Source organism: Cydia pomonella, chromosome 1 (genome assembly GCF_033807575.1).
Source record: "Cydia pomonella isolate Wapato2018A chromosome 1, ilCydPomo1, whole genome shotgun sequence".
In the NCBI taxonomy this organism is placed as follows: domain Eukaryota; kingdom Metazoa; phylum Arthropoda; class Insecta; order Lepidoptera; family Tortricidae; genus Cydia; species Cydia pomonella.
In genome coordinates, this window is record NC_084703.1 from 28,961,187 (window position 1) to 28,985,728 (window position 24,542).

Consider the following 24,542-nt stretch of genomic DNA (forward strand, 5'->3'; position numbering starts at 1 on the left):
GATTGGTACGGATTCATGAGCTCATACCTGTTTAAGAAGGACGTTAGCTGCTGCAGTACTAGACGCTCAAGTACCTTCGAGAGAAAAGAAAGAATAGATATGGGTCCTATAGTCTGAGAAAGAAGGTGGATTAGACTTTTTGGGAAGGGGGATAATATCAGCGTCTTTCCAAGCGAAAGGGAAAATGCCAGAGGAAATAGAGCTATTAAGAATATGAGTGATCATAGGGACTAAGAGATCAAGAAGAGGAAGAATCATTTTCCGGCTAATACTGTCAACTCCAACGGCATTAAACAATTACAGAACAAAGTAAAAAACTTTAAAAAGTCATAATATATCAACAAAAGATTCGTTTTTGTTTTTTGAAGTGTTGAGAAGACTGCGATGAATGGAAAGACAACCAGAAAGTAAATAAATACAGAATGTATAAACAAAAATATAAAACAGTTGGAAAATATAGAGTTCTTATATAAATATCGAAACCTTTCTTTTGTTATGTTGGAAAAAAGGTACAAATATCGCAAATTTATGCACACAAGTGAACTCAAGTTAGATTTAAGGAGGTATCTCCAAGATATATGTATATTTGCCACAAGGGAAATATTAACTTATACGTCATAGGTGTTTTCTTACCTGCTTCAACAATTCGGCCGTGTTTACAAGTTAGATTTAGAGCTTACCTGCTCTTAATAATTTAATAATAATGCCTAATACATTATTTAAGCAACGTGTAGGATAACAGAACGTTTGATAATTTCAACATGTTTGAGTGCGTTAAGAGTTACACGATGAATTAGTTGTTAATACATTTCAGAAGTATGCAAAATATATACACTCCCGGTCAAAAGTATAGAAACAAGCTTATATTTTAACAGAAAAGTGTGATTTTTTAAGGGATGTTAATATATACTACTCATTAGAAACAAAATGGTAAATATAATAGTAGAACATTTTAAAAGTAAATTACTCAAGTTGAGGCTATAATAAGGTTAATAATAACAATAGTTTACACATATATAGTCTTTACAAAAACTCTTTCTCTATGACATTAGGTAAAATAGATGCTTAAAAAATATCATTTTCAGGTGGTGTTTTATAGAAATCCACGCAGAAAATTAAAAACGTAAGTATACCTACTACGTGAATTATATAGGAAAAAATAGGATATAGTTGGTACCTAACTAAGGATTACGGTCACTATTAATGTAACTGTAAGTGTTTCAGTGAACTAGTACTAGATGCTTAGAAATAAATGCTTGCGAGGATACCAATAATCGTCTCTGACCATTTTCATTACTTTACTTTAAAAAAGCTTCAGATATTTCTATTAATTATAATCGATCTTCGATATCCATCGTGAAATAACTAACTTTGAAGGCCGCTTTTAAAGTGCACAAAGTGCCACTATTAATGTCATATTCACATTGGAAATTGGTGTTTATTGTGGTACTTTCACCCTTTGCCACTGTTAAGTCTGTAGTGAGTTCTTAGTCTTGTAGCTGTGTGTGCACTGTTAGCGCCATTGCCATTGTCGCACAAAGTATGTTTACCACTGTATGTCTGGCACATCTTAAACAAGTAGTGTTTGAGTGTAGGTACCTACTTATGGTTTACTTCTCTACAATATTTTTTTCTTTTTTTTTTCAGTAGTATTAATCCATTCCAGCAGTACTATGCCAACGTAAACCAGGTAACATTAAATTTAAAGGTTCGACTATAAAAACGTTACATACATGTTGCATGCCTTATCCCCCGTATTCGTAGGTCCAACGACCAATCCCTTTAGACTTTATTCAAAGTAAGTTGTTCTATAGCAAAATTATGACACCGCATACGAAAGTTAAAAAAATGTATTTTGCTATTTAACATGGATAGCCCTAGTTATAAGTAAATATACTTATGAGCGGCCGCCTGAGGGAATGGTGAATCTAATATATTCGGTACCTATATTTTTATGGATGAGCTGAATATTGACTCCTGAGCTATACATGTTTTCTATGTAGCCATCTAATTATATCTATAGTGTCTGAGTAACTGTCTATAGTGTCTTAGATACCCAATCGGAGTAAGAAAGTAACATGTATCATGGTTCTTAAGGCACAGGGAAACCTACTTTGAAAGCCCGGTTTTATAATAATTCAAAGTTGCAATAAAGATTTTTATTGTCTTTATCATTGTAGGCGAACGTTTTATTTACGGAATAACCATATATTTAACTAAATCATAATCAGAACAAATTGAGACCGTCTACCTACCACGAAGAAGCTTTAAAATACCTCTTTGAAAATGACAACTATTGGAATCTGCAAGCATATCCAAATCCCTTAAGGTGTAGTCTACGGAGGGGATGCCGATTACCTATCGACCAAAAGATGATGTGAGTGTGCACAAATTATAGATTTTCACCTTTTCACCCAAACTACAAACAGTTTCATAAGATGTGTTGATATTAGCGCGAACATTAAAAAATATTACATCCAAATCTAAACATACACTCAGCAGTGTCTCATTCCATTATAAAGACACGTAGATTAAACTTAGTTTTAGAATCGGCTGATCTTAAGGTACGTCCGTTCAAACCAACCCATCACAATGTTGATGCGTCAGTCTCCTGGCTGGATCTCATGTAAATTTCCTAGGATATGTCCTAGGACATCTTACAATTGATTCTGAACGTATAAATTTTACTTGGACTTTGACTTCTAGGGAACGTATAAATTTTTACTTTGACTATAACGGATTTTAATGTCAGACTATCATTAATGCTCCACGTAAAATGAAGTTGGTTATGTTTATTGACACGGATATCATTCTATTAATGTTATGGTAGTTTAAGGACCGAATTTAGAATTTTTTAATGTAAATGCACGATGGACTAGCTCCGTGCGGGGTGCGGTTAGTTATGAGGTCTAAAATGGTCAGTTTAGCTTGCAAGTCCATTGTAATGTCAGTTGTTAGGTAGGTACGTAGCTGCTCGTATATAGATCACTGTATAATAAATCTATTTATTGACAATAACAATATACATAATGGATATATACAGATGAATACTATAACTAGCTTATATCTAAAAGAGGCCCTTGAGGCATTGTACCAAGGATGCTGGCGGCATTTCCTCGTTGTATCGCAATACTGATACGTTGTGCGAGGAAGCCGCCAGCTCTTCGGTCACCAGTTACGTCAACCAGACGTTTCGCGATTTCTCCAAAAATAAACTGTATAATTATAATTAATGTAATTAACTACCTTCAATATCAAAAAAGCTAAATCAATTGTTACATATTTGTAGTTGTAACATTACAATTTTTGGATACGCTTTCACAAAAGTCACATTTGTACACTGCAAACTTGTAACGAATACATACTTGTAATTATTGTGGTAAATTCATTCTACTAAGATAAACTACCAACTAAATAACTGAACTACATATTAATTATTCTTAATTAAAAATAAAAATGAATCACAAATTTCTGTTATATTTTTTAAAATGGCACAATACGGTACGAACGAAAGCACGAACTTTCCGCAACTGATGAAACCATAATCGTCCCATCACTATTCGTTTACGTGACATGGATAGCACATTGCATTTTCAAGTTGACGAAAAGGGACGGGCGTACTTCGTTGCCGCTCAGTACAACCATATTGACCAGTATAACATGAACCCCGTGGAAAAGGAATAATTTTAAACAAAATAATGAATTTGACTTACCTATGGAATGTTTTGTATTTGGAAGTCTTAGATGACTTGGTACACCTTTTTACAGACGGGCACACTACTAATAGGTCGTAAGTTTGGGCGCAGCTAATCGCTGTCAATCGCACTGTCACTAGCCAAAATTTATTCAAAACAGGTGTTGTGGATGACACGAGCACGTAACAATTAACATCTGAGAATATAGGTTGGTTCTAAGTGACTTTACAATGTATTTAATAAGTATTACGAGTAAATATTAATTTCTAATTCTTTTTCCCAACAAAAATCATTAAATGCGTCGCGCCCCCTTTGTTAAATTACTGTAATATTCCGAATCTACTGACATTTGTGACTGAGTTTAGGTATGTTAAGTGTGTGTGAATGCTAAAAATACAATAATTAGCAGTTCTGTGTTTATGATGAAATGAGATACTGTTAATTTTAAATACTTAGGTCATAAGATCTGACAAAAAGATATGGACTGATAAAAAAGCTATAGGTACAGAGCCCTTTTTAGGGTTCCGTAGTCAACTAGGAACCCTTATAGTTTCGCCATGTCCGTCTGTCTGTCTGTCTGTCTGTCCGAGGCTTTGCTCCGTGGTCGTTAGTGCTAGAAAGCTGAAATTTGGCATGGATATATAATCAATAAAGCCGACAAAGTCGTACAATAAAATCAAAAAAAAATTTTTTTTTCGCTTCAACCCTAAAGTGTGGTGTATCGTTGGAAAGGTCTTTCAAAACTAATAGGGGTTTTGAAGAAACATTTTTTGAGAAAGTAAATATATTCGGAGATAATCGCTCCGAAAGAAAAAAAAATGTGTCCCCCCCCCTCTAACTTTTGAACCATAGGTCCAAAAAATATGAAAAAAATCGTGGAAGTAGAGCTTAAGAAAGACATTAAATAAAAACTATAGCGGACATGATCAGTTTAGCTGTTTTTGAGTTATCGTAAAAAGTTTTCCCTTCATAGTAAAAAGACTTACTTTAATTAGGTACCTACTGATTATGCAAATTTGCCTATTTGTTTAACTTGTGTGAAAGGTACCGTTTCATCCCTTGGTTAACAATTTACTATACTTTAAGCTCCAGTTTAGCTTATTGTGACGGAAGAGTAACTACGGAACCCTACACTGAGCGTGGCCCGACATGCTCTTGGCCGGTTTTATTATTCTTATTATTTATTCTTTTTACTGAGGTGTGCCAATAAAGAGTATCCTATCAATCTATTTGGGTTGAAAGATTATTTAATGCTAAATTACTAACAATATAACTTAACGTAACTTGCTGTCTCAATTTTGCATAATTCTATGTACCTAATATTCGGAAAAATGTTATAAAAAAAACATGCACAAAATACGCGACCTGTTCAAGGTGATTCTGATCTCTGTTTATTTATTTTTCTTTTTTAAATGGTTAAATCTTACATAAAACAAAAGCTGGATCTTTTATCTTTCTGAAAATATATAATTCATGTGTATTGGAATTGCCAAAATTGCAACCCCTACCTATTATTTTTTCATGATTCCGCTAATCAACACACATCGTATGAAATTGTGTGATTTTTGGAAAAAATGGTGATGATACGCAAGTTAGGCGAAATTACGACATCTTTTGGTCGCTAGTCGACATGATCTTCCATATCATGCACCGATTATGTTCTACATGTACAATTTTTTGAGAGTGACTGTTGATGATAGGTCTGATTTTTCAGCCGTCAAATAAAACTACGGTATCTTATACCGGGGCTCAAATTTTTAAGATGATAGGTCTGACTGCCTGACCCTTTTTGATGATCCGGTGTTAGTTTAAATAACGCTTAAAAAGTTACAAAACATTTCAGAGAGACGAATCATCAGACGACTTGGGTTACCTCCCAGGTTTAACCAATACTCGAAGAACAAACACTAATGACAGTGATTCTGATGACAATTTTGACACAGCATCTTCGGATTTCGAATTTAACGTCCAAAATCCTTACACGGTGCACAAAAATCGATACCTACAAAATTACGTTTGGAATCATAAGGTAATAAGGGCAAGGCCAGGTATTTTTGTCTACTAGGCATTTCATAATAGTATTAATGCAAGTACACAAGGTACAATTATGAACGATACCAGCACAAATGACATTTGTGCACGTATATGAAACGACGGACGACGTACCGTCCGTCTTGAAGGGAAGCTTATCTTTGAAATTAAACGTTTGTGTGTGATGTGATTGAGTCATGTGACCATTAAGTAATTAATCTGTATTTTTTATGTTTTTTATGTAGTCAAGCCTATCATCACTGCATGGTTTTGTTGTCTTCTAGTCATAAAATAAATATTTATATCCTCATTAACCTTACTAGTATTGTAAAGTGATTAATGGAAGGCAAATAATTTCCTCCTATAAGAAATGTTAAGCTTTCGTAACCGTATTTGACAATAGTCTCTTATCAGCGTAGATTAAAATTTTAGGACAAAAAGAATTGGCAGTACAGTACACATATGCTGTTGGGGTTACAAAGAGTAATAAGTGCATGACTTTTAACACTTCTCGTGGGATTGATGTTGTTAATATCCAGGAAACGCATAAGATTTGGTCTCCGTCACTCCTGACCTGATTACCTGGCTTGACAACCTCAAGGCCATACTTTGATTGTCCTTCAACTGTGCATGCCATACGATTAATAATAATAATAACACTTCTCGTTATGCTCTTTTTAGATTTATAAAACTAGATTTGTACGTACTACTGTTTCTGTTTATCCTAATGGTTGACTTGTAGAGAATGCCTTTAGGCATTAAGTTCGCCATTTGTACTTTATTTGTTATATAGTGCAATAAAGTTTTAATAAATAAATTTAGAAACACCTGCCCAACATGATATAACACTAGGCGACTGAGAGAGGGCCTGGTAAACACTTTTAGTCAAAGTAATATCCGCCTTTTAAAAATATGAACTTATTTTCGAACCTGAGCGCTGAGTTTTGCTGTGTGACCTATAAAATTTAAGCTAGAATCAATAACAACTCCCATACGCTATGTATTAATTGGTATCATGTTCACGTGGAAGCGTCATTTTACCTAAGTGTGACTGTTCCTTATTAAATTATATTAATATCACGTAATTTTTACATGAGGCAATTGACTATTAGAGTTGGACCATCCTAAGTTTTCATGCCAAGTACTATGTGTATGGAGCTTAAAGGGATACGTATGCATTCTTACTGCTAAGAGTGTGCAAAGTTAGCATGGTCAGAGTCTAGTGTAAACTCTTAAGTTTTTGCAGATGACCGGTGATCACATAAATGTTAACCCCTACGCACCTCGGTTCGTTACCTACGGAGCAACTGCACCCGAATTATTTTATTCCAGAAAATGGTGGTATTTTAACCAAGTAAGTTAGCGCCTGTATCGCGCGCCGTGAGGGATGTCATCTCAGGCTATTTTAATGTTTCTTACTTTTCTGTGCATATCTTTATCGAAGAATTAGCCAGTACTTTGCAGCTACATTCCTTGTATTATAATAATCCTCTATGTTCAGGGTTTAAGTGTAATATCATCATACCATATGAGAGATATTTTTCATAATATACAAGTTGATTTTGTTATGTCTGACCGGACTCCGAGGGGTGGGGTGGTAGACGGGAGCGTGGAAAGAAAAAATAAAATGTCAGTTAGCAATTTACAGGTATTTCACAACTACCTTCTCGAATGATTTTTCAGCATCGAACAACGGTTGTTGTTGATTCATTATACAAGCAACGCTATAACAACTAAAAGAAACCACAATATAAGTTATTATAAATACACTCTTGCTTTAAATTTAATCTTATTCGGCCATTGCATTGATTCGGCATATAAGTAATTATGTATTTTTATCATTTCAGGACGATTTTATACCATTCGGCTAAATTACTACTGATTTAGCGCAAGAGATTTTGCGGGTCAAGTTGGATGCCATCGAAATTAGTGCTTGTCTGACTTTCTGATCCTAATAAATAATTATAGACAGATATATATTTGTTTACCTTCTATTATTATTATTATTATCTATATAGCAGTCAAACTGTAAGATTCTGCCTTTTACAAACAGCGTGGTAATGTTACAAACGTGAAACGTTATGCACATTACCGAAGGAAAGTTTTGGTGCGCTCAGTAGTGTCAACGAAAACGTAATGGTTGTCTAAGGGTGACCATGTTTTGCTGTTTTATCAATCACTTCAATCACTTTTGTACCTATCACATCACCATCCTCAACGTCACCCAAAACCGAATTAGAGCACCCCATTATCCCACGTGGTCTTGTCTGTCCAACCCCTAGTAGCTCACCAAACGAAGACCAAATAATTCATGTATAAGCTTCCCCGCGTTATTTACGAAAATAAAATAAAAAATACCGTAATTAACTTTCCCCTTGAATATCTTTTTAAATATTGATCCTAGAGAAAAATATGTCAAATCTTTCTTGTAGGCAATTTTATATGGATTATTTGCGTATGTACGAGAACATTTTTTGCTGTGGGCCACCGTTTACGAGTTATTTACGAAAAACTAAAAAAGGGATCTTTAGTTAATTAGGAAGTTATTTACGAAAAACCAAATTGCAAACAGCGTTGCTATTGTCATAAGGTATTTTACAAAATGCAGACTTATTACAATTTCCCTAAGGAAATTTGCCCTTGACCCTGTTTTATAATTATCATTATATTCTTCTATAGCAAAAACATTTGTCTACAATGCGTAATTGCCTTATAATTAGTTAAAAGTATAAGCCAGGACCGGAACGTAATGACCGCGAGAATGTAAATATTCATATTCATTTTTTTTAGTTTTTCGTAATAGGTAATAATTAGAACGAAAAAAGGTACGGGAATATAAATGGATATGTGTACCGAAACGGCAATAGGAATGAGAAATTGATCAGGAAAGGGATCGGGAACGGGACAATTGTAGGGTTTTCGCCCTATTTTTAGTGGGGCTCTTCTTTCATTTTGTATTTTACTTACTTTACTCTCTTGTCACTCAAATAAGTAACTATTTATCGTGGTTACCCTAAATTTCATTACCAAGAATAAAGAATACTAGTTTACTCAATCAATTTCATGGACTTTTGACTTTGTAATCCTACCATAAAAAATAATGAGAAAACTTGGATTGCTTCTTGAATTCGGGACATAAAAATAAATTGGCAGATGTAATAGAAGCCAAATGAAAATGGTTACGCAGGCCGAAATTATAATTTTGTTAAATGTAAGTCATATAAACTCGTTTTATTTTTGTGCACTAATGTTTACGTACTCATACATTAGCTCTTCGGAATATTCTTATTATAAATTACCTACCACACAATGCGAGACATAATAAACAATACATGTATTTTTCAGATATTTGTGCATGTGTACTCAACAGAATCATTATTTACTCTGTTTCACCAGGATGTCTCAAAGGTAGAGAATCTAAAAATAGTGAAAATTTATCACTGTCATGTTTGAATAAAAACTGATTACTAGCTTTCTTTTTTGCAGCGTTTTGATACAGTACAGAATATACAATCAGAGAAAAGAGTATGGAATGATTTAAGAAACAAAGTTCACAAGGTATATACAATTTATACCAGCTATGTGTTAGTGTATTATATTACATTTATATTTCGGGATCAGAAATGATGAACATTTTTATTATTAACAAAAACGGTTTCATTGTTTTCATTGATATTCTTCTATAATTACACTCTTTGGATTCGGTAAAACTGATTTGTTTCCATCAGCCACAGCAACTTTTAATGTTCCTACGAGATAGTTATGCTTGACACACACACACACACACACACATGTGGTAACATGATGTTCTGAAGCCCCGCTTATGTATTTATAAGCATGTCCGTACAAACGCGAGCCTATTTTTGAGCACCGTGGTTAAGTGTTAGATACCTAACACGAACAATTTTTTTGCCGCTAAATGTCAATGCAAAGATAGTGTAGAAAGATTATTGAAACAAGTCAAATGTCACGAAAACTTCAATAACTACGCATATGACGCTATACCTACGTGGGCCACGCGGCGAGCCATTTTTGAGTCCAGCAGTGGCAGCATGGTTCCATATTTATCACTTGTCACTATGCCCGTCACTTTCGCACTTACATACTTGTCAGAACGGGACAGACATGGTGACAAATGATAAAGAGCCGACCATCTTAGCCCTACAGGATCAATAAATAGCGCTCGAGCCCGCGAACGACGCGGCAATGTTGAGAAGCCATTCAAAGGAGATCGTCGATTTTCTTAAGCGTTTGGGCCCCTTAGTCAAGTTGAATGTATACATGTAATATATACAGTAAATTAATCGTTATAATTGCTTGATTATGATGGTAAAAACAGAATTACGAAAAAAACGAGGATTAAGAGAAATCCTGCAAATAAAACTTGAAACTGTCAAGAAAAAATGTTATACACAAAATAATATACTACTCACACTATTCAGTAAAAGCATTATGGCTTTTTAAAAGATGATAGACTAATTCTGACAAGTGAATGAAACTGAAATCGTATCCTCAGACAATAAAAAGTTATATTATTAGCGCGCACTCGAGCTGCATACATCGCCATTATTTGTAGCCCGGTACTACTTACAGGGTACTGGGTAGTTGTGTAACAGTCTGTATCAACCCTACTGTGTTCTTGTGCGGTGTCGGCATTTACGCAATCATTAAAGGCGTCGGTCCTCAGTTACTTTTTACACTGTTATACAGTAAGGGAGGGAGAGTAAAAATTCTAAAATTTCGCTCATTTTGCCGAATATATGATGGTGTTTCAAACGTCCTCACATAGTGTTTCAATTTACACACCTATGGGGTCAATTGAACCACTTTTCCACATTCTCTTTAATTCCCTATCATTACGTCAGCATGGGCGATAGGCCTTTGAAACACATTTTATTCAAAAACTAAATAAATAATCTTTAAGTATATATGGCGCATACCCTTCTAACTATAAAAATAAAACAGTACAGGCGGTTAAACTCACTTACATAAGTAGAATTAAATTCATCGATGCACTGCTATTTACTCATACACGTAATTGAACGCGCCAAGCACTAGGTATATTTTCGATTGACAGAATAAATAAAAAAGCGGCCAAGTGCGAGTCAGACTCGCCCATGAAGGGTTCCTTTATGACGTATTAAAAAAAACTATTTACTAGATCTCGTTCAACATTTTACCACTTTGGACACACATTTTACCACTTTGGTAGTGTCTCTCGCGCAAACTATTCAGTTTAGAAAAAAATGACATTAGAAACCTAATATCATTTTTGAAGACCTATCCATAGATACCCCACACGTATGGGTTTGACGAAAAAAATTTTTTTTTTTAATTTTATGACGTAATAAAAAAAACTACTCACTAGATCTCGTTCAAACCAATTTTCGTTGGAAGTTTGCATTGTAATGTATATCATATATTATTTTTAGATTTTTCATTCTGTTATTTTAGAAGTTAGAGGGGGGGGGGGCACACATTTTACCACTTTGGAAGTGTCTCTCGTGCAAACTATTCATTTTAGAAAAAAATGATATTAGAAACCTCAATATCATTTTTGAAGACCTATCCATAAGATACCCCACATGTATGGGTATGAGGAAAAAAAAGATTTTTTTTTAATTTCATGACGTATTAAAAAAAAACTACTTACTAGATCTCGTTCAAACCAATTTTCGGTGGAAGTTTACATGGCAATGTATATCATATATTTTTTTTAGATTTTTCATTCTGTTATTTTAGAAGTTAGAGGGGGGGGGACACACATTTTACCACTTTGGAAGTGTCTCTCGCGCAAACTATTCATTTTAGAAAAAAATGATATTAGAAACCTCAATATCATTTTTGAAGACCTATCCATAGATACCCCACACGTATGGGTTTGATGAAAAAAGATTTTTTGAGTTACAGTTCTAAGTATGGTGAACCCCCAAAATTTATTGTTTTTTTTCTATTTTTGTGTAAAAATCTTAATGCGGTTCATAGAATACATCCACTTACTAAGTTTGAATAGTACAGCTCTTATAGTTTCGGAAAAAAGTGGCTGTGACAGAATCGGACAGACAGACGGACATGACGAATCTATAAGGGTTCCGTTTTTTGCCATTTGGCTACGGAACCCTAAAAACAGAACTCATATGCAACCAATTTAAACTATAATGCAGAAACGTTAGTTGCCAGATGGCGGCACTAGTTTTTTTCTAACCCCGAAATATAAATAGCAACCCTCGTATAATTTGTAAGCCAGGGATAGACTAGGCGACAAATGTCTCAAAACACCCAGCCAGCCAGCGACGTCGGGTGATGTGACTACTCTAGTCCATCCCTGTCTTATACTCCAAACACAAGTATCGTTAACAATTTATTGGAATAAATATTGTATATCATGAGTTAAGACACGAATAACCGAGATAATTTATTCGACCCTTCTTAATTTACTCATGCATAATTGATACATGATTTTGTAAAGCACATTTTTTTAAATATTTTACTTTTTTTTCTATATAATGACTATCGACACCTTAAGTCGTAGTTATGTTTTCTCCAACAAAACTATATAGACGTAAAATTAGATCCACGTCGCAATTACAAGGAACTAAAAGAACTTTTTTTAGTAAATGCTGTTTAAAAGACCATACCGGTCCTGGTACAGTATGTCGTAATGGCTAATTACAGTGATTGTGACAGAGATATTTTAGTGACACAATTCATAACTCATTTTCTTTTTTTCAGTATTTCAAAGAGGGTCTTGGAAAACAAGACTCTCCGATGGGTTACTTTATTCATGTAGTTCCAAAAGTAAGTATGCACAGAAACCGAATGAATAGTGGCCATCAGATGTATCGGAGCAGCCAAGATGCTCAAAATATGTGAACACTATAACCGTCTTTGTAGGCTTTGTTCAGATATTTGCGAAGAAATTGTACGCTCCGATATATTTATCAGATGGCAAATGTTATTCTTCAGTCATATTTTAAAACCATCTTTTTAAAGGAGTTTTAGATTAATCACTAAACTTTTTATCAATAATCATCATCATCGCACGCAGACGAAGTAGCGCGCAGAAGCTAGTAACCAATATGTCCCACACCACTAGGGCGGCGCCAGAGTTGTGATTCAGGCGCTTCAGGGGGCCTACCGCGAAAATCGAAATTCGCAAATTGCGGGGATCTTTCTCTTTTACTCTCTTAGTGAGATACCCCGTAATTAGGGTGACAGAGAAAAATGCCCGCAATTGACGAACTTCGATTTTCGCGGTTATAGCCATGGTTGCATGCCGCTGATAGAGTGTGAGCCGAGCAGGTAGCCACAGAGTCATGCACGGAGCGAATGCCCATTTCGTTTCACAGCTGATGGAAGATTCTAGAAAATACAATGTTTTTATAACAAAAACGTAATACTTCATTTGATAAATTTTTGAGGGTCTAAGAACATATTTTTAATTAATGTATGGTTTACACAAATAGTGATCTGAATTTATTAGTAGAGGTAGGCACTTTTTATTAATTAATTAATTCATTGTTTGACCATTTACGACCATTTGTCAATAATCATCATCAAATGGGTAAAAAATCGATGCAGAGAACTATAAATCAAGTCTTGAAAAAAACATGCCCTGTTTGGGTGCGACTACTATTGTTTCCAACACGACGGAGCTCCATTCATCACAGCAAACTCCGTTCAAGCGTGGTGTCAGGCGAATTTAACGGATTTCTTGCCAAAAAAAAACAATATAGCTTTCAAAACAAAATCAAGAATTTGAAGTATCGTAAAAAGTTATCGTGCAAATTTGGGACGAAATGCAGTGAGATAGTGCGTGCTAACTTGTGACAGATTCGAAAAACGATTGAAGTCGATGCCGACGGGTAAATATAGAGTCATCGCGAAATATTTATCATGAATATTATGTTATGAGAATATCTTTTGTGAAATATAGTTTTTAGTACATTTGTATTGGTACTTTGTTTTAATAAGAGTTTTTAGTAGTAGTAGTAGTAAAACGCTTAATTGTACAAAAAGAAACATAAAACAGGAAAGAACTTATCAATCGCTGGAAAGAACACACATCATTTGTACAGAGGCGAACTTATCCCTTTCAGGGATCTCTTCCAGTTAAACTTTGAGCAATTGAAGAAGACCTTCTGTGATGAGCATTAACTTAGTTCTAAAAAATTGAAAAAAATTAAATTAAGCAACTTAGTTCGACGCACATTACAGAAGGTCTTGTTTGGACTCATGTAACTTGTGAAATGTTTTAACTAGGGCTATTATCTTGATATCAACTTATAGTTGATTTTCTGTACTATCATTTAACAATAAAAATAGTACGACCTCGTTTTCGAAAAAAAAAGATAAAATGTAAAAAAATTAATTACTTAACGACAATTGTTACCTTTGTTATTAATTCACGAGTAATTTTGGAAAGTTCTCTGTAACATGTATGCTTAAAATTTATGCCCTAATTCATAAGCTATCGAATAATTTTTATTTTTTAAATGTTCGATAGGTAAATGGACAGATAATGGTACATTAACCAAGTGCAGTCGTGTTTGGCGCCATAAAACTTTGAAGGGGTGCATTTTTAAAATGATTGAGAAAAAACATAGGTATGGGGGGTGATTTGTCGATAAAATTCATCGTACTATACGTGGTTACGGCTCCACTATACGTTTCCAAACACATTGTTTGTATGTGTCCTGTCGAATCTACAAACGAAGAGGTATCTGGCATCGGGTTCACCTGTTCGAAGTTGCCATCTTATGGACTAGGTCACACACACAACCCCAAATATGAATATGACAATCACACTAAACATATTCAATTAAAACACTTCCTTGTTGGAGAATGTATCGAGAACGGTATTTCTATAGGCTACCTGCGGTTTTCATCGATTTTTTACTAGTTTTGAGTCGTTACTCCTACATTTTTACTATAGATAGAATTATAAGACAAATGGCTATCGGTTCTTCATTCTTTTATCTCCATTTTGGTCTGCCGGATTTTAAAGAAACGAACACTTATTTTTTTTAAACATTGTCTAAAAAAATGCTGTGAAGGATTTTACATGTAGCAAATCTACATATTTGGACGAACGTCTATGTCTCTAAAAACTGGTCAGAGATTTTAATTTTAAACTAATGAACACAAAAGTTTTTTGGCCTAAAATTTTTCAACTTTGATGCCAAATATCCCGAAGACAGTGAACTTTGAAGTAAATATGGTATATTATATTGCTCACAGCTGTTGCTGTTAATATGATAAGCTACAAAAAACATTAGAAAACTTAGGTATTCAGATTGCAGGTCATTGGCGTTAGGGATCCCCTTAATTGAAATTAATTATGGTTTTCTAATATTACAGAACAATTTAAAAAACAGACGATTATTTGAATACAACCGATATGAAGGCGAGAGTGTGATTGGTGTCCCATCAAACCAGTGGCATCTTCCCGACGCAGAGCCAATCCTACCTGGACACACGCTGTTAAGGCCCACGCTAGGGATGCTGAAGTCAGCAGTGACGTTTCCTCACGTCGAACATGATATCGGAACAGGCGGGGCAGGAATTTACGGAAACCCAAGTAATCTAGGTATTCGGTGAGTAAAGAATTACTGACTTTATACCTTAGTAAGGTAATCTGCCGATATCACTCAAACGGAAGCTCATGGACATGTGCATACTCCCAGTTCTAACATACGGTGCACAGACTTGGTCTTTGACTAAAGCTCAGAAGTCCAAACTCGGGGTTTGCCAACGAGCTATGGAGCGTAGCATATTAGGTGTTAAATTGGTGGATCAAGTCCGGAACACCACGCTGCACTCCAAGACACAAATCGTCGATGTAGCTCGGAAAACGGCCAAGTTAAAATGGGATTGGGCCGGTCACGTCTGCCGAATGCCGAATGAATTGTGGGGCAAAGTCACTACAGAGTGGGAGCCCGAAAACTCGAATCGGGGATCTGGCAGACCTCACCAGCGATGGCGGGATGAACTGGGCTCCCTCTTGAAGGTGTGGCCAGACACAGCACTAGACAGAAATCAGTGGAGAGATTGGGGGGAGGCCTTTGCCCAGCAGTGGGACAAGACAGGCTCCAAATAATAATAATTATAATAATGGCGTAGATATGTGATGATCCCGTTGCCCGCTGGTTTTACCAGTGCAATCGGTATACAATTTTATCTAGTTCCCAATTTGGCTTCAGAAAAAGTAAGTCTACTGAGGATGCAGTGCTAGCGCTCACTTCACTAATAATTAAGCATGTAAATAGAGGCGACCGGTGTATGGCAGTCTTTTTAGACCTTAAAAAAGCCTTTGACACCGTCTCGATTACCACTCTTGTGCACAAATTAGAGCTGATTGAAATTAGGGGCAAACCTTTGGATCTGATGAGAGAAAATCGGGAACAGCGAGTTAGAATTGAGAATGATGTAAGCCACGACTCAGACATATCTTATGGTGTTCCTCAAGGCAGTGTACTGGGGCCGACGTTGTTCTTGATTTACATAAACGATCTGACTAACATGCTTGTAAAAGATGGACAGGTGTTTTCATATGCAGATGACACGGTTGTAGTGTTTAACGGGAAGTCTTGGGATAAAGTCTACAATAGCGCCGAAATTGGTCTAAGCAAAATAACTAATTGGCTAAAATGTAATCTTTTAACGCTAAACACATCAAAAACAACTTATACCTGCTTTACAAAAACCATAAGTACTCAGCCATCTGATACTCACACTCTAAAAATACATACGTGTGATCTTATTGTAATTGCACGTGTGGAAATACTGAGTTAAAATAGATGTCCGAGTAAATAAAAGCAAACCCCACTGCTATGTAAACAAGCAATTGAAACAGAATTAATAGTCATTATTACCTTAAATTCACAATATTGCTTGATAACACTAAGTTAACTGTATAAATTTGTCATAACTTGTCACCAAGTTATTTGCCTTGATTCAGAATTATTCGTAACTGCTAAAACTATCACTAGATGCTATTTGGATTACTAGTATGATAAATTAAATAATGAACAAATATAATTGGAAATAAAACCTTTTTATTAAAGTTAATAATCCTATTTATTCACCTTAACAATTATTTTTAAAATAAATAAAAAATTCACTGTTTTATGTTTGACAATAAATATGTACCTGATTGAATAGGTCTCGAAAATGCGTAATGTTGCATAATTACTTAATGCAAACATTATTTAAAATAATAATATTTAGCATCGAAATGATATCAGTACGTTTTTTTTTTTTTAATTTATACATTTAACTTAAAACATATCTTAAAACCATAAGTTTTAAACAAAAAATATGTTGTAGATCGGAAAACATGATAAACAAAGATTAAAAATTTATAAATATCAATTATTTATAAATTTATAAATAATCCTGAAATATTAAAAAATATAATAAACTAAATTTACAAATATCTACGTAGGTATACGCTTTTATAAGTCTTAACACATGCGCACCATAATAACTACGGACTGAAATTACATGCACCGCGTGCAAAAATGTATAAAATCATAATATTTAACATTAGAAGAAATCAATTGTTAAAAGATATTAGAGATATCTGATTTTAAACAAAAAAAAAATACATAACAAACAAAGATTTACTATCAAATATTAGTCAAAAGCGTCATTAATCTCCTTATTTTCGGGAAATTACCATATCGACTTATTTTAAAATTCACAATCAATAATTTATCCATTTACCTAAATAATCTCTTATATGTACATAACGATTTAATAAGAAGGGCATCAATTACCCGACTTTCGGGAAAATACCCTATTCAACCTACTGGTCATACTCCTGTTCCGCACAAATTGAACCGAAAATATCGTGATTTTACGTACGATAACATGATAATTGATAAACTTACCTATGAAAAGTTATCCCATCTCTTTTTTTCGTCCGATCTGTATAATTCTTACAACACTTGACCACGCATGTCGGCATATTTTATATTTTTCTTCCACCAATTTACTCAAATGATATGTCGACCCGACTGACGGCAAATTGGTGGATGAGGGCATAGAGATAACTGTCAATGGCTGTGTGTCACGCGTAAATACTAGGAAATTGGTGGATGATGGAATCGTAGTTGTGTTTTACCGAAACTCCGTCCGCAGAATTATTAGTCCAAGCCACTACCCATGTTTCTCTAAACAACCGTGGTTTCGTATCGTACCCACATAAATCACAAATTGTGTAAACTTCACGTGATATTGAGTTTAGTGTGTATAATAAGCTTAATTAAGTTAATGTATTTTAAACTTTATAGATATCCAACTGAAGAGCTTTACAAATTTTCCGAACTACTTTCGATTAGAAAGCTATTTGTCTTGCAATCAATTCAAAAATTACATAAGTCCTTACTATACGACCCCAATCTCATAACTATAGGTAGACGTAAGCAAAATGTTGCACCTATACCTCCGACTAAGTCACGGTTTGCCTAGATTCAGTATAGTAGAGTCTCAGCTCATCTGTATAATCCAATTAAGAATAAAATTGATAAGTATCTCTGCAGCACGCGCGCACGCACGCACGCACGCACGCACGCACGCACGCACGCACGCACGCACGCACGGACACACACACACACACCCACACACAGTTTCAGTTCTAAGTATGAGGAACCCCCAAAATTTATCAATATCGTACTGGTCAATTCAGTTCAGTATGAAACCTAGTGTTTGTTTCAAACGTCATGTTTGAAAACTTAAATGCAGCGCCACGATACGATCCGACCAGACCGGTACAGACTGGTACGTTCGTTTCGTCCGTGCAATTTTATTTAAACTTATTGTTAAGTATGTTCGTCATGTTTATTTTATGTTTCTTTCCTTTTGTCTGTTACCTTTCGTGATTATTTCGCACTCGATGGTCTCATCGGAAGATCAGCGCTGGAAGTCGCCAGCAACATGCTGAGATTAGGCCACTTCGTGACACTTTACTCTGACTATGTTCTCTTTTATGTCTGTCTATTATTTACTGTTTGTGTGTTTACGAATAAAACAAATTCTATTATATTCTATTCTATTTTAAATAGTGGCATTAAACGATTCTTGTTGCTTTTGCAGATACGGCGGCAGAAGTGGTAGAATACTTTACAGCAGCAATAGAAGAATGTTGTCAGATTACGCTGAGGTAAAACTATTAATTTGGCAATTTATATTATTTATTGTCATACCTTTAAATATGTCCTGAAAATGTAAAAAAAAATTTCACTGTAGGATTTCCCGAAATTCGAGCATACAGTATTATTAACAAAAATGGACGCTCGCCAAATTTACCACCTGGTTAAGTGTCAAATCTACTTAACAAATTCCAAAAAAGGGTATCAGAACAAAGACAAGAAAAACATTTTTTAGCATTTAATCTAACCAAAAGACCAAAAAGAACTCTGGATCACCACTAATATTTTATCCGTTACAAAAGTCGTACTCGAACGTCGGACTCCGTATTTGGAATAGGCGAGGAGTTAATATGCGTTTTCAACTTAAACCCTAAAAAGAAAAAAAAACATCTTGCAAGTTAAGCCATTAGCAAGCAAAATAACGCAATGTTTTTAAACTACGTTAGTTTTAAGGTCACATTCCTGAGCTTATCTTAAGTTCATTTCGTTCTGACAAGTTCGAGTTCTGACGATGGGGTCCATGAGGAATCGAAGGAACTCCTCAAATGTAAAAGGCATATATATATATAGTGATCTTAGCATTTTCATCAACAAAGTGACATTTGATGAAGTGGAACTACTGATGATGAACAGAACGGAACTCTTTAACGACGCATAGTTCACGTTTGGCAATTTGTTCTCTTCGCATGTTTGGCAAGCAGTTAGGTTTTCAAGGGGTTAGGAGTTCTGATGATTCCATGGTATTCCAGGAATTGAGGGTACTTATCAACTCTTTTAAGCATACTTATAGCCAGTATTATTGTACCTCCTTGGATTTCACGGGCCTATAAATCCCGGCCTTTTGAACGCCTGCTTTGTAAGCCTGCTTACATGGTGGTATAGATCCAACACATAGAGGCCCCTTGGAGAGCTTTTATGTCATGTAGAGCGCCGGCTAAAACCTGTTCGCAGGCGCAACAATAGACATCAATGAACCGGTTGCAGCAGGCATTTTGGCTGTTGCAGAAAATTGGGTCTATAGGATGAGTGTTGTCGAGCGTGATTGCGAGTCCATCGAACCTATGGGGGCAGTCACCATCAGCCCCGATGACGTAAGTTCTGCCATCCGCACGGCCTAGAACTGGAAAAGTCCTGGGCCGGATGGATTGCACAACTTCTGGCTAAAATGGTTCCGATGCTCGCACACACGCCCAGCAGCACAATTTCAACAAGACTTCGAGCTTGGTACTCTCCCACCTTCCTTAACAACTGGTGCCACCTTCCTGCTCTATAAGTTCGGTGGTACTACGGAAGCAAAGAACTACATACATACCCATTACGTGCTTGCCTACACTCTACAAGCTCCTTACATCAATTTTGAGTGCAAAAATCAACGCGTACATTGTCGCATACAATATTTTGGTTGGGTCCCGTGGTACTAAAGGGCCTATAATTCGGTACCATGAATGAGGTACCGAATTATAGGCCTTCTTCGGCCTCTGGGGAGGGTCTTAGAGCTGTATAAAGTTTATACCGCCTTAAGAGCTTTCCTAAGCACGTGTATGAGGCAGTGGACCACAGTCCTTCGTAAACCAGGAGGCGGGAATGACCACCCTGGCCCGCAGGATTTTATAAGGATTGAGCGAGGAATCTTTCAGGGCAACAGTCTGAGTCCCCTGTGGTTCTGCCTAGCTCTGAATCCCCTCAGCAGCTTGTTGAAGGATTTGGGACTAGGTTGCCTGCTTCGGAGAGAGGGTGAAGTCATTTCTCACCTTCTGTACATGGATGACCTCAAATTATTTGCACCAAATAACCAAGTGCTATTGAAAACTACCGCAGTCTTCAGTAGTGCCATCAACATGGAGTTTGGTGTCGATAAATGTGCGGTTATATGCATAACCGTACAGCGGAGGAAGATTGTAAATTCAACAAATTTACAACTTTCTGAGACAATCTATCTCTGAATCAGAAACCTACAAATACCTTGGTATGTCACAGTCGTTGGGTATTGAGGACGAGGGTATTAGACGGTATCACGGTATCCTTAAGTCTTTTGTCAGGAGGCAACAAAGTGCGCACCTTCAACGCCTGGGAAATGCACCTACTCATATACTCCTTTGGCATACTAAGCTGGACTCAGACCGAGCTGGATGCCCTGGATCGGAGGGTCCGACTACTGCTCACCACACACCGTATGCTGCACCCACGCTCGTTAGTTATGAGATTTTACATCCCACGGAAGTGTGGAGGTCGAGGCTTCCTAAACGCCAAAAATCTTCACAACCGGGAGGTGTGCAATCTCAGGAATGATTTCCTTAACAACGAGAGTGGGATGCATCGTGATGTGGTGGCAGTAGATAGGAACCTCACGCCGCTCTCCTTGGCAAACGAGAACTGGCACAAACCTGTGGTACTAAGTACAGCGGATCGCAAGGCGGCATGGGAGAGTAAGGTGCTACACAGGCGGTTCTACAAGGTCCTCACGCAACCCGACGTGGACCTGCAAGCGTGGTTGAACTGGTTACGATTCGGGGACCCCTTCGGAGAAACCGAGGGTTTTGTATGTGCAATTGCGGACGAAGTTATATGCTGAGAATCTCGTGAAAGCCGAGAAAGACAAGGCCAACAAGTATCTAGACTTGGCTAACGAGATAACCGCCATGTGGGATGTTGACTCGACAATTATTGTTCCGATAGTCGTGTCAGCGAAGAGTCTCGACCAACACCTAGAGAGATTCTCGCTGGGGTGGCTGAATCAAGGGTCAGATGCAGAAATCTTGGACACGGCGCGTATATTAGGTCGGTTCCTCTCTCTGTGGCACTGATCAACGGCAGCTTGGGCCCCGCCCCGCTGCCGGCAGCACCCTAGATTAGGTTTTTTATAATGTGTTTATATATTTTTGAAAGTGTTTTTATATTTTACTTTTATATTCATATTGTAAAAAACCTAAACTAAGACCCAAAACAAATAGAGATAATAATAATATTGCCTAATCCGTAGGGCAGCTTGTGGCAAGCTGTCGAGGAGTAACGATCCCACGGACCCGAGTACTCCCGAGAGTCGGTCAGGGTCTCCGTCTCCGGTGTGTCTTCATCGGTCGGAGTGGAAGCTGGCTCCGAACGGCTAATCTTTTGTCTATTGTTAACTAAAACCGCGCGTGCCACTACCTGCAAAAAGATCCATCCAGAAAAAAAAATCTATTCTATGAGACGATCTTCGTCGCAAAGTGTATAAGTGGTCTATCATTCGGACTTAGTTATTGATTTTATAATTGATCTAACGTTATAGTTTTTCATTTTCTTATCGACTGCTATTATATTGCACACACCTGTACATACAAATATATTAAAATATGTAACCGAACCGAAATTTTCGGCTAAACATAAATTGGACGCTGTTTAGCAAAAATGAGTCGACGCACATTCATTTTAGTTATTACGATGGATGTTTGAATTAGTTATTTATTTTATTTTTAAGCCGTGTAGTTTACATTTTTTATTCTATTAAGATTTATAATGCAAAAACTGTTTAATTTTCAGGTGAAGTCCAAGCCTACTGATTTGACGTCATCACTTCCAAAATCTAAGTTAATTTCCATTTGAACTGATTGTTAGGTAATAAATGGACAATTTGCATGTTGCATGTGAAAGAATGACGCAATAAAAGGGGGTAATATTAAGTGACCTACATGTCAAAGGAGGAAAAAACGTTAGGAGGAAATAGAATAACTAATAGCCAAGCCGAATATAATAGGTGAAGCACATCGTCTCCGCTGGATTGGGCATCTCGAAATGATGGGTGACGATCGGGCAGTCAAGAGGGCTTACTTAGGTCGACTAACTGGACGCCGTCCTTTTTGTCATCCTAAATAAATATCGTTGGGCGGATAGAGTGGAGGCAGACCTCAGAGAAAAACCTCCTCACGCTCTGGACCGAGAAAAGTGGCGTGCTCTTGTGTTGGAGGCCAAGACTCATTTTGGGTCATCGCGCCAGCCAAGTAAGTAAGTAAGTAAGTAGGTCCGATACGTGAATAAGAAATTGGATGGATGAATGGATGGATATGGCACACTTCTTTTGGGACTATAATAATATAAATACCTACCTATTTATATTTTATATGATTTCAGATTCTATCTCGTACCTGTTACTTTAGACTCGGTAAATTTCCTATGAACATTATGTTAACATTACCTATGAACATTATGATGATGAGTTTTTACCATTACCTATACTTAACATTATTTTCTAGGTGAGAGACAGCGGAGCAAAGAAATTGATCATTGACATATTAAACAACATAAATCCTAACCAAACCTACCGGCACAGGTAAACATTTTTGCATAAAGTCGGAATTTGCTAACTTTGCATATAGCATAGTGCACCAACGCTATACTAGTGATATTTGCTCATAGTACTTATTAATAGTCTAAAGTGATTGTTATCCGATTTTTTGTTAAAAGCCATCAGGGGCTTTCCGGTTTAGCAGTTATGTTGAAATTGCATTGCAATGATTTCAACAATTCAACGATATTTGAACTTTACAACTTAAAAGTCCGATGCTTTACTTTAAGGAGCTAGTTTGCGTAGTAATAATATGAAGTATGATCATTGGAAAAATGTCGATTAAGCTATCATCATGTTAGCCCAATTATAAGCACAAACTGCGGCAATTTAAAAGAAGATAGGACAATGTATAAAAGTATACTACAAAAGCAATTGTCAACCAAACATCACCCGTAGAAAATTGTATTCTTAATAACGACACAGGCGCTCTACCTCAGTGAAAGAATATTTGTACGGAAAGCGTAAAGTGATCATAGTTCACAGGTAAATGGGGTTGCGACAGTGCTTCAGGCAAGTCAAGATACACGGCCTGATTCGAAGAATGAGATACGATAACGATAAGTTCTCATTTATATATCGTTTGTATGTCGTATGATTGACAGAAGCCGCTCGATTCGGGCAACCAATGTCACTTCGACTATGGAAGGTGGAGGTAAGGAATGAAATTTCCATGTACCAAAAAGTGTCACCAACAAACCTTAAATAGGTGGCGCTACAATACATAGAATACTTGAAAAAAAAATCATAGACAGCGCACTTCAATCCGTCAATAACGCCTAGGATCTTAGCTACTCTAGCGCTACTCTGGAGAGATTAGGAACTATTATTTATAGCTGACGGCTGGACACTTTTGAAACAGTTCTACCATAAGAGCCTTCACTCCTTTTAATTCCACACTCCACGACCACGGCGTTAGAAATATCGTAGATAGATCTTATTGGGATCACAGCGGAATCGAAATTTTGACATGTCGTTTAGTTATCGATCTTTAAAAGATATTTCCAAGATCTTAAGCTTGTCTTAATCATTCTCCGAATCGGGCCGATAAACAAAAATGTTCTGATGAAACTTTCGATTGCTCAACCAATTTCAAGTATATATTGTGCTGCTCAAACAAGGTGGTAAATAAAATACATATTGTGACCATGAAGATATAAGGTGGAGCACGCTCTAACTTTGTTTGTCATACTAAATTGAACCTTATCACTGAGCGAGAAAGGTGTTTTCACCAGACTAGAGAAAACGGTTCACTTGAGATAGCAAAAGGTCGCAGTGTGTCAGTGGGGAACACCCGTGATTCCAATTTTAAAGGGAGATGGTTCGGTAAGATTATGTGGA

At 36.4% G+C, this 24,542-nt stretch overlaps 2 protein-coding genes across 8 annotated transcripts in view; both read left to right on the forward strand.

Annotated features, from left to right (window-relative positions):
* LOC133528004 (uncharacterized) overlaps window positions 1–7,701 on the forward strand; it is a 29,003-nt gene extending 21,302 nt beyond the window's left edge. For 2 of the 4 annotated variants that reach the window (XM_061865257.1, XM_061865247.1), the window contains exons 12-17: window positions 1,086–1,123; window positions 1,648–1,690; window positions 5,539–5,724; window positions 6,408–6,425; window positions 6,973–7,080; window positions 7,574–7,701. In XM_061865257.1, coding sequence (XP_061721241.1) covers window positions 1,086–1,123; window positions 1,648–1,690; window positions 5,539–5,724; window positions 6,408–6,425; window positions 6,973–7,080; window positions 7,574–7,597 — 417 coding nt within the window. In that variant the 3' untranslated portion in view covers window positions 7,598–7,701. The remainder of the gene's footprint in view (window positions 1–1,085; window positions 1,124–1,647; window positions 1,691–5,538; window positions 5,725–6,407; window positions 6,426–6,972; window positions 7,081–7,573) is intronic. The other 2 variants (XM_061865255.1, XM_061865256.1) reach the window with 2 other exon arrangements.
* A 437-nt stretch (window positions 7,702–8,138) lies between these two features.
* The window catches only part of LOC133528153 (uncharacterized), a 39,688-nt gene continuing 23,284 nt past the window's right edge, over window positions 8,139–24,542 (forward strand). For 2 of the 4 annotated variants that reach the window (XR_009800961.1, XR_009800962.1), the window contains exons 1-9: window positions 8,151–8,937; window positions 9,072–9,134; window positions 9,213–9,284; window positions 12,459–12,524; window positions 15,087–15,322; window positions 18,825–18,891; window positions 22,400–22,446; window positions 22,988–23,018; window positions 23,110–23,186. Coding sequence is in view for 2 of the 4 variants with exons in the window: in XM_061865407.1 (XP_061721391.1) it covers window positions 8,896–8,937; window positions 9,072–9,134; window positions 9,213–9,284; window positions 12,459–12,524; window positions 15,087–15,322; window positions 18,825–18,891; window positions 22,400–22,446; window positions 22,988–23,018; window positions 23,110–23,186 (701 nt within the window). In the remaining 2 variants the exon portion in view is untranslated. Of the gene's footprint in view, window positions 8,938–9,071; window positions 9,135–9,212; window positions 9,285–12,458; window positions 12,525–15,086; window positions 15,323–18,824; window positions 18,892–22,399; window positions 22,475–22,987; window positions 23,019–23,109; window positions 23,187–24,542 lie in introns of those variants that run through there. The other 2 variants (XM_061865414.1, XM_061865407.1) reach the window with 2 other exon arrangements.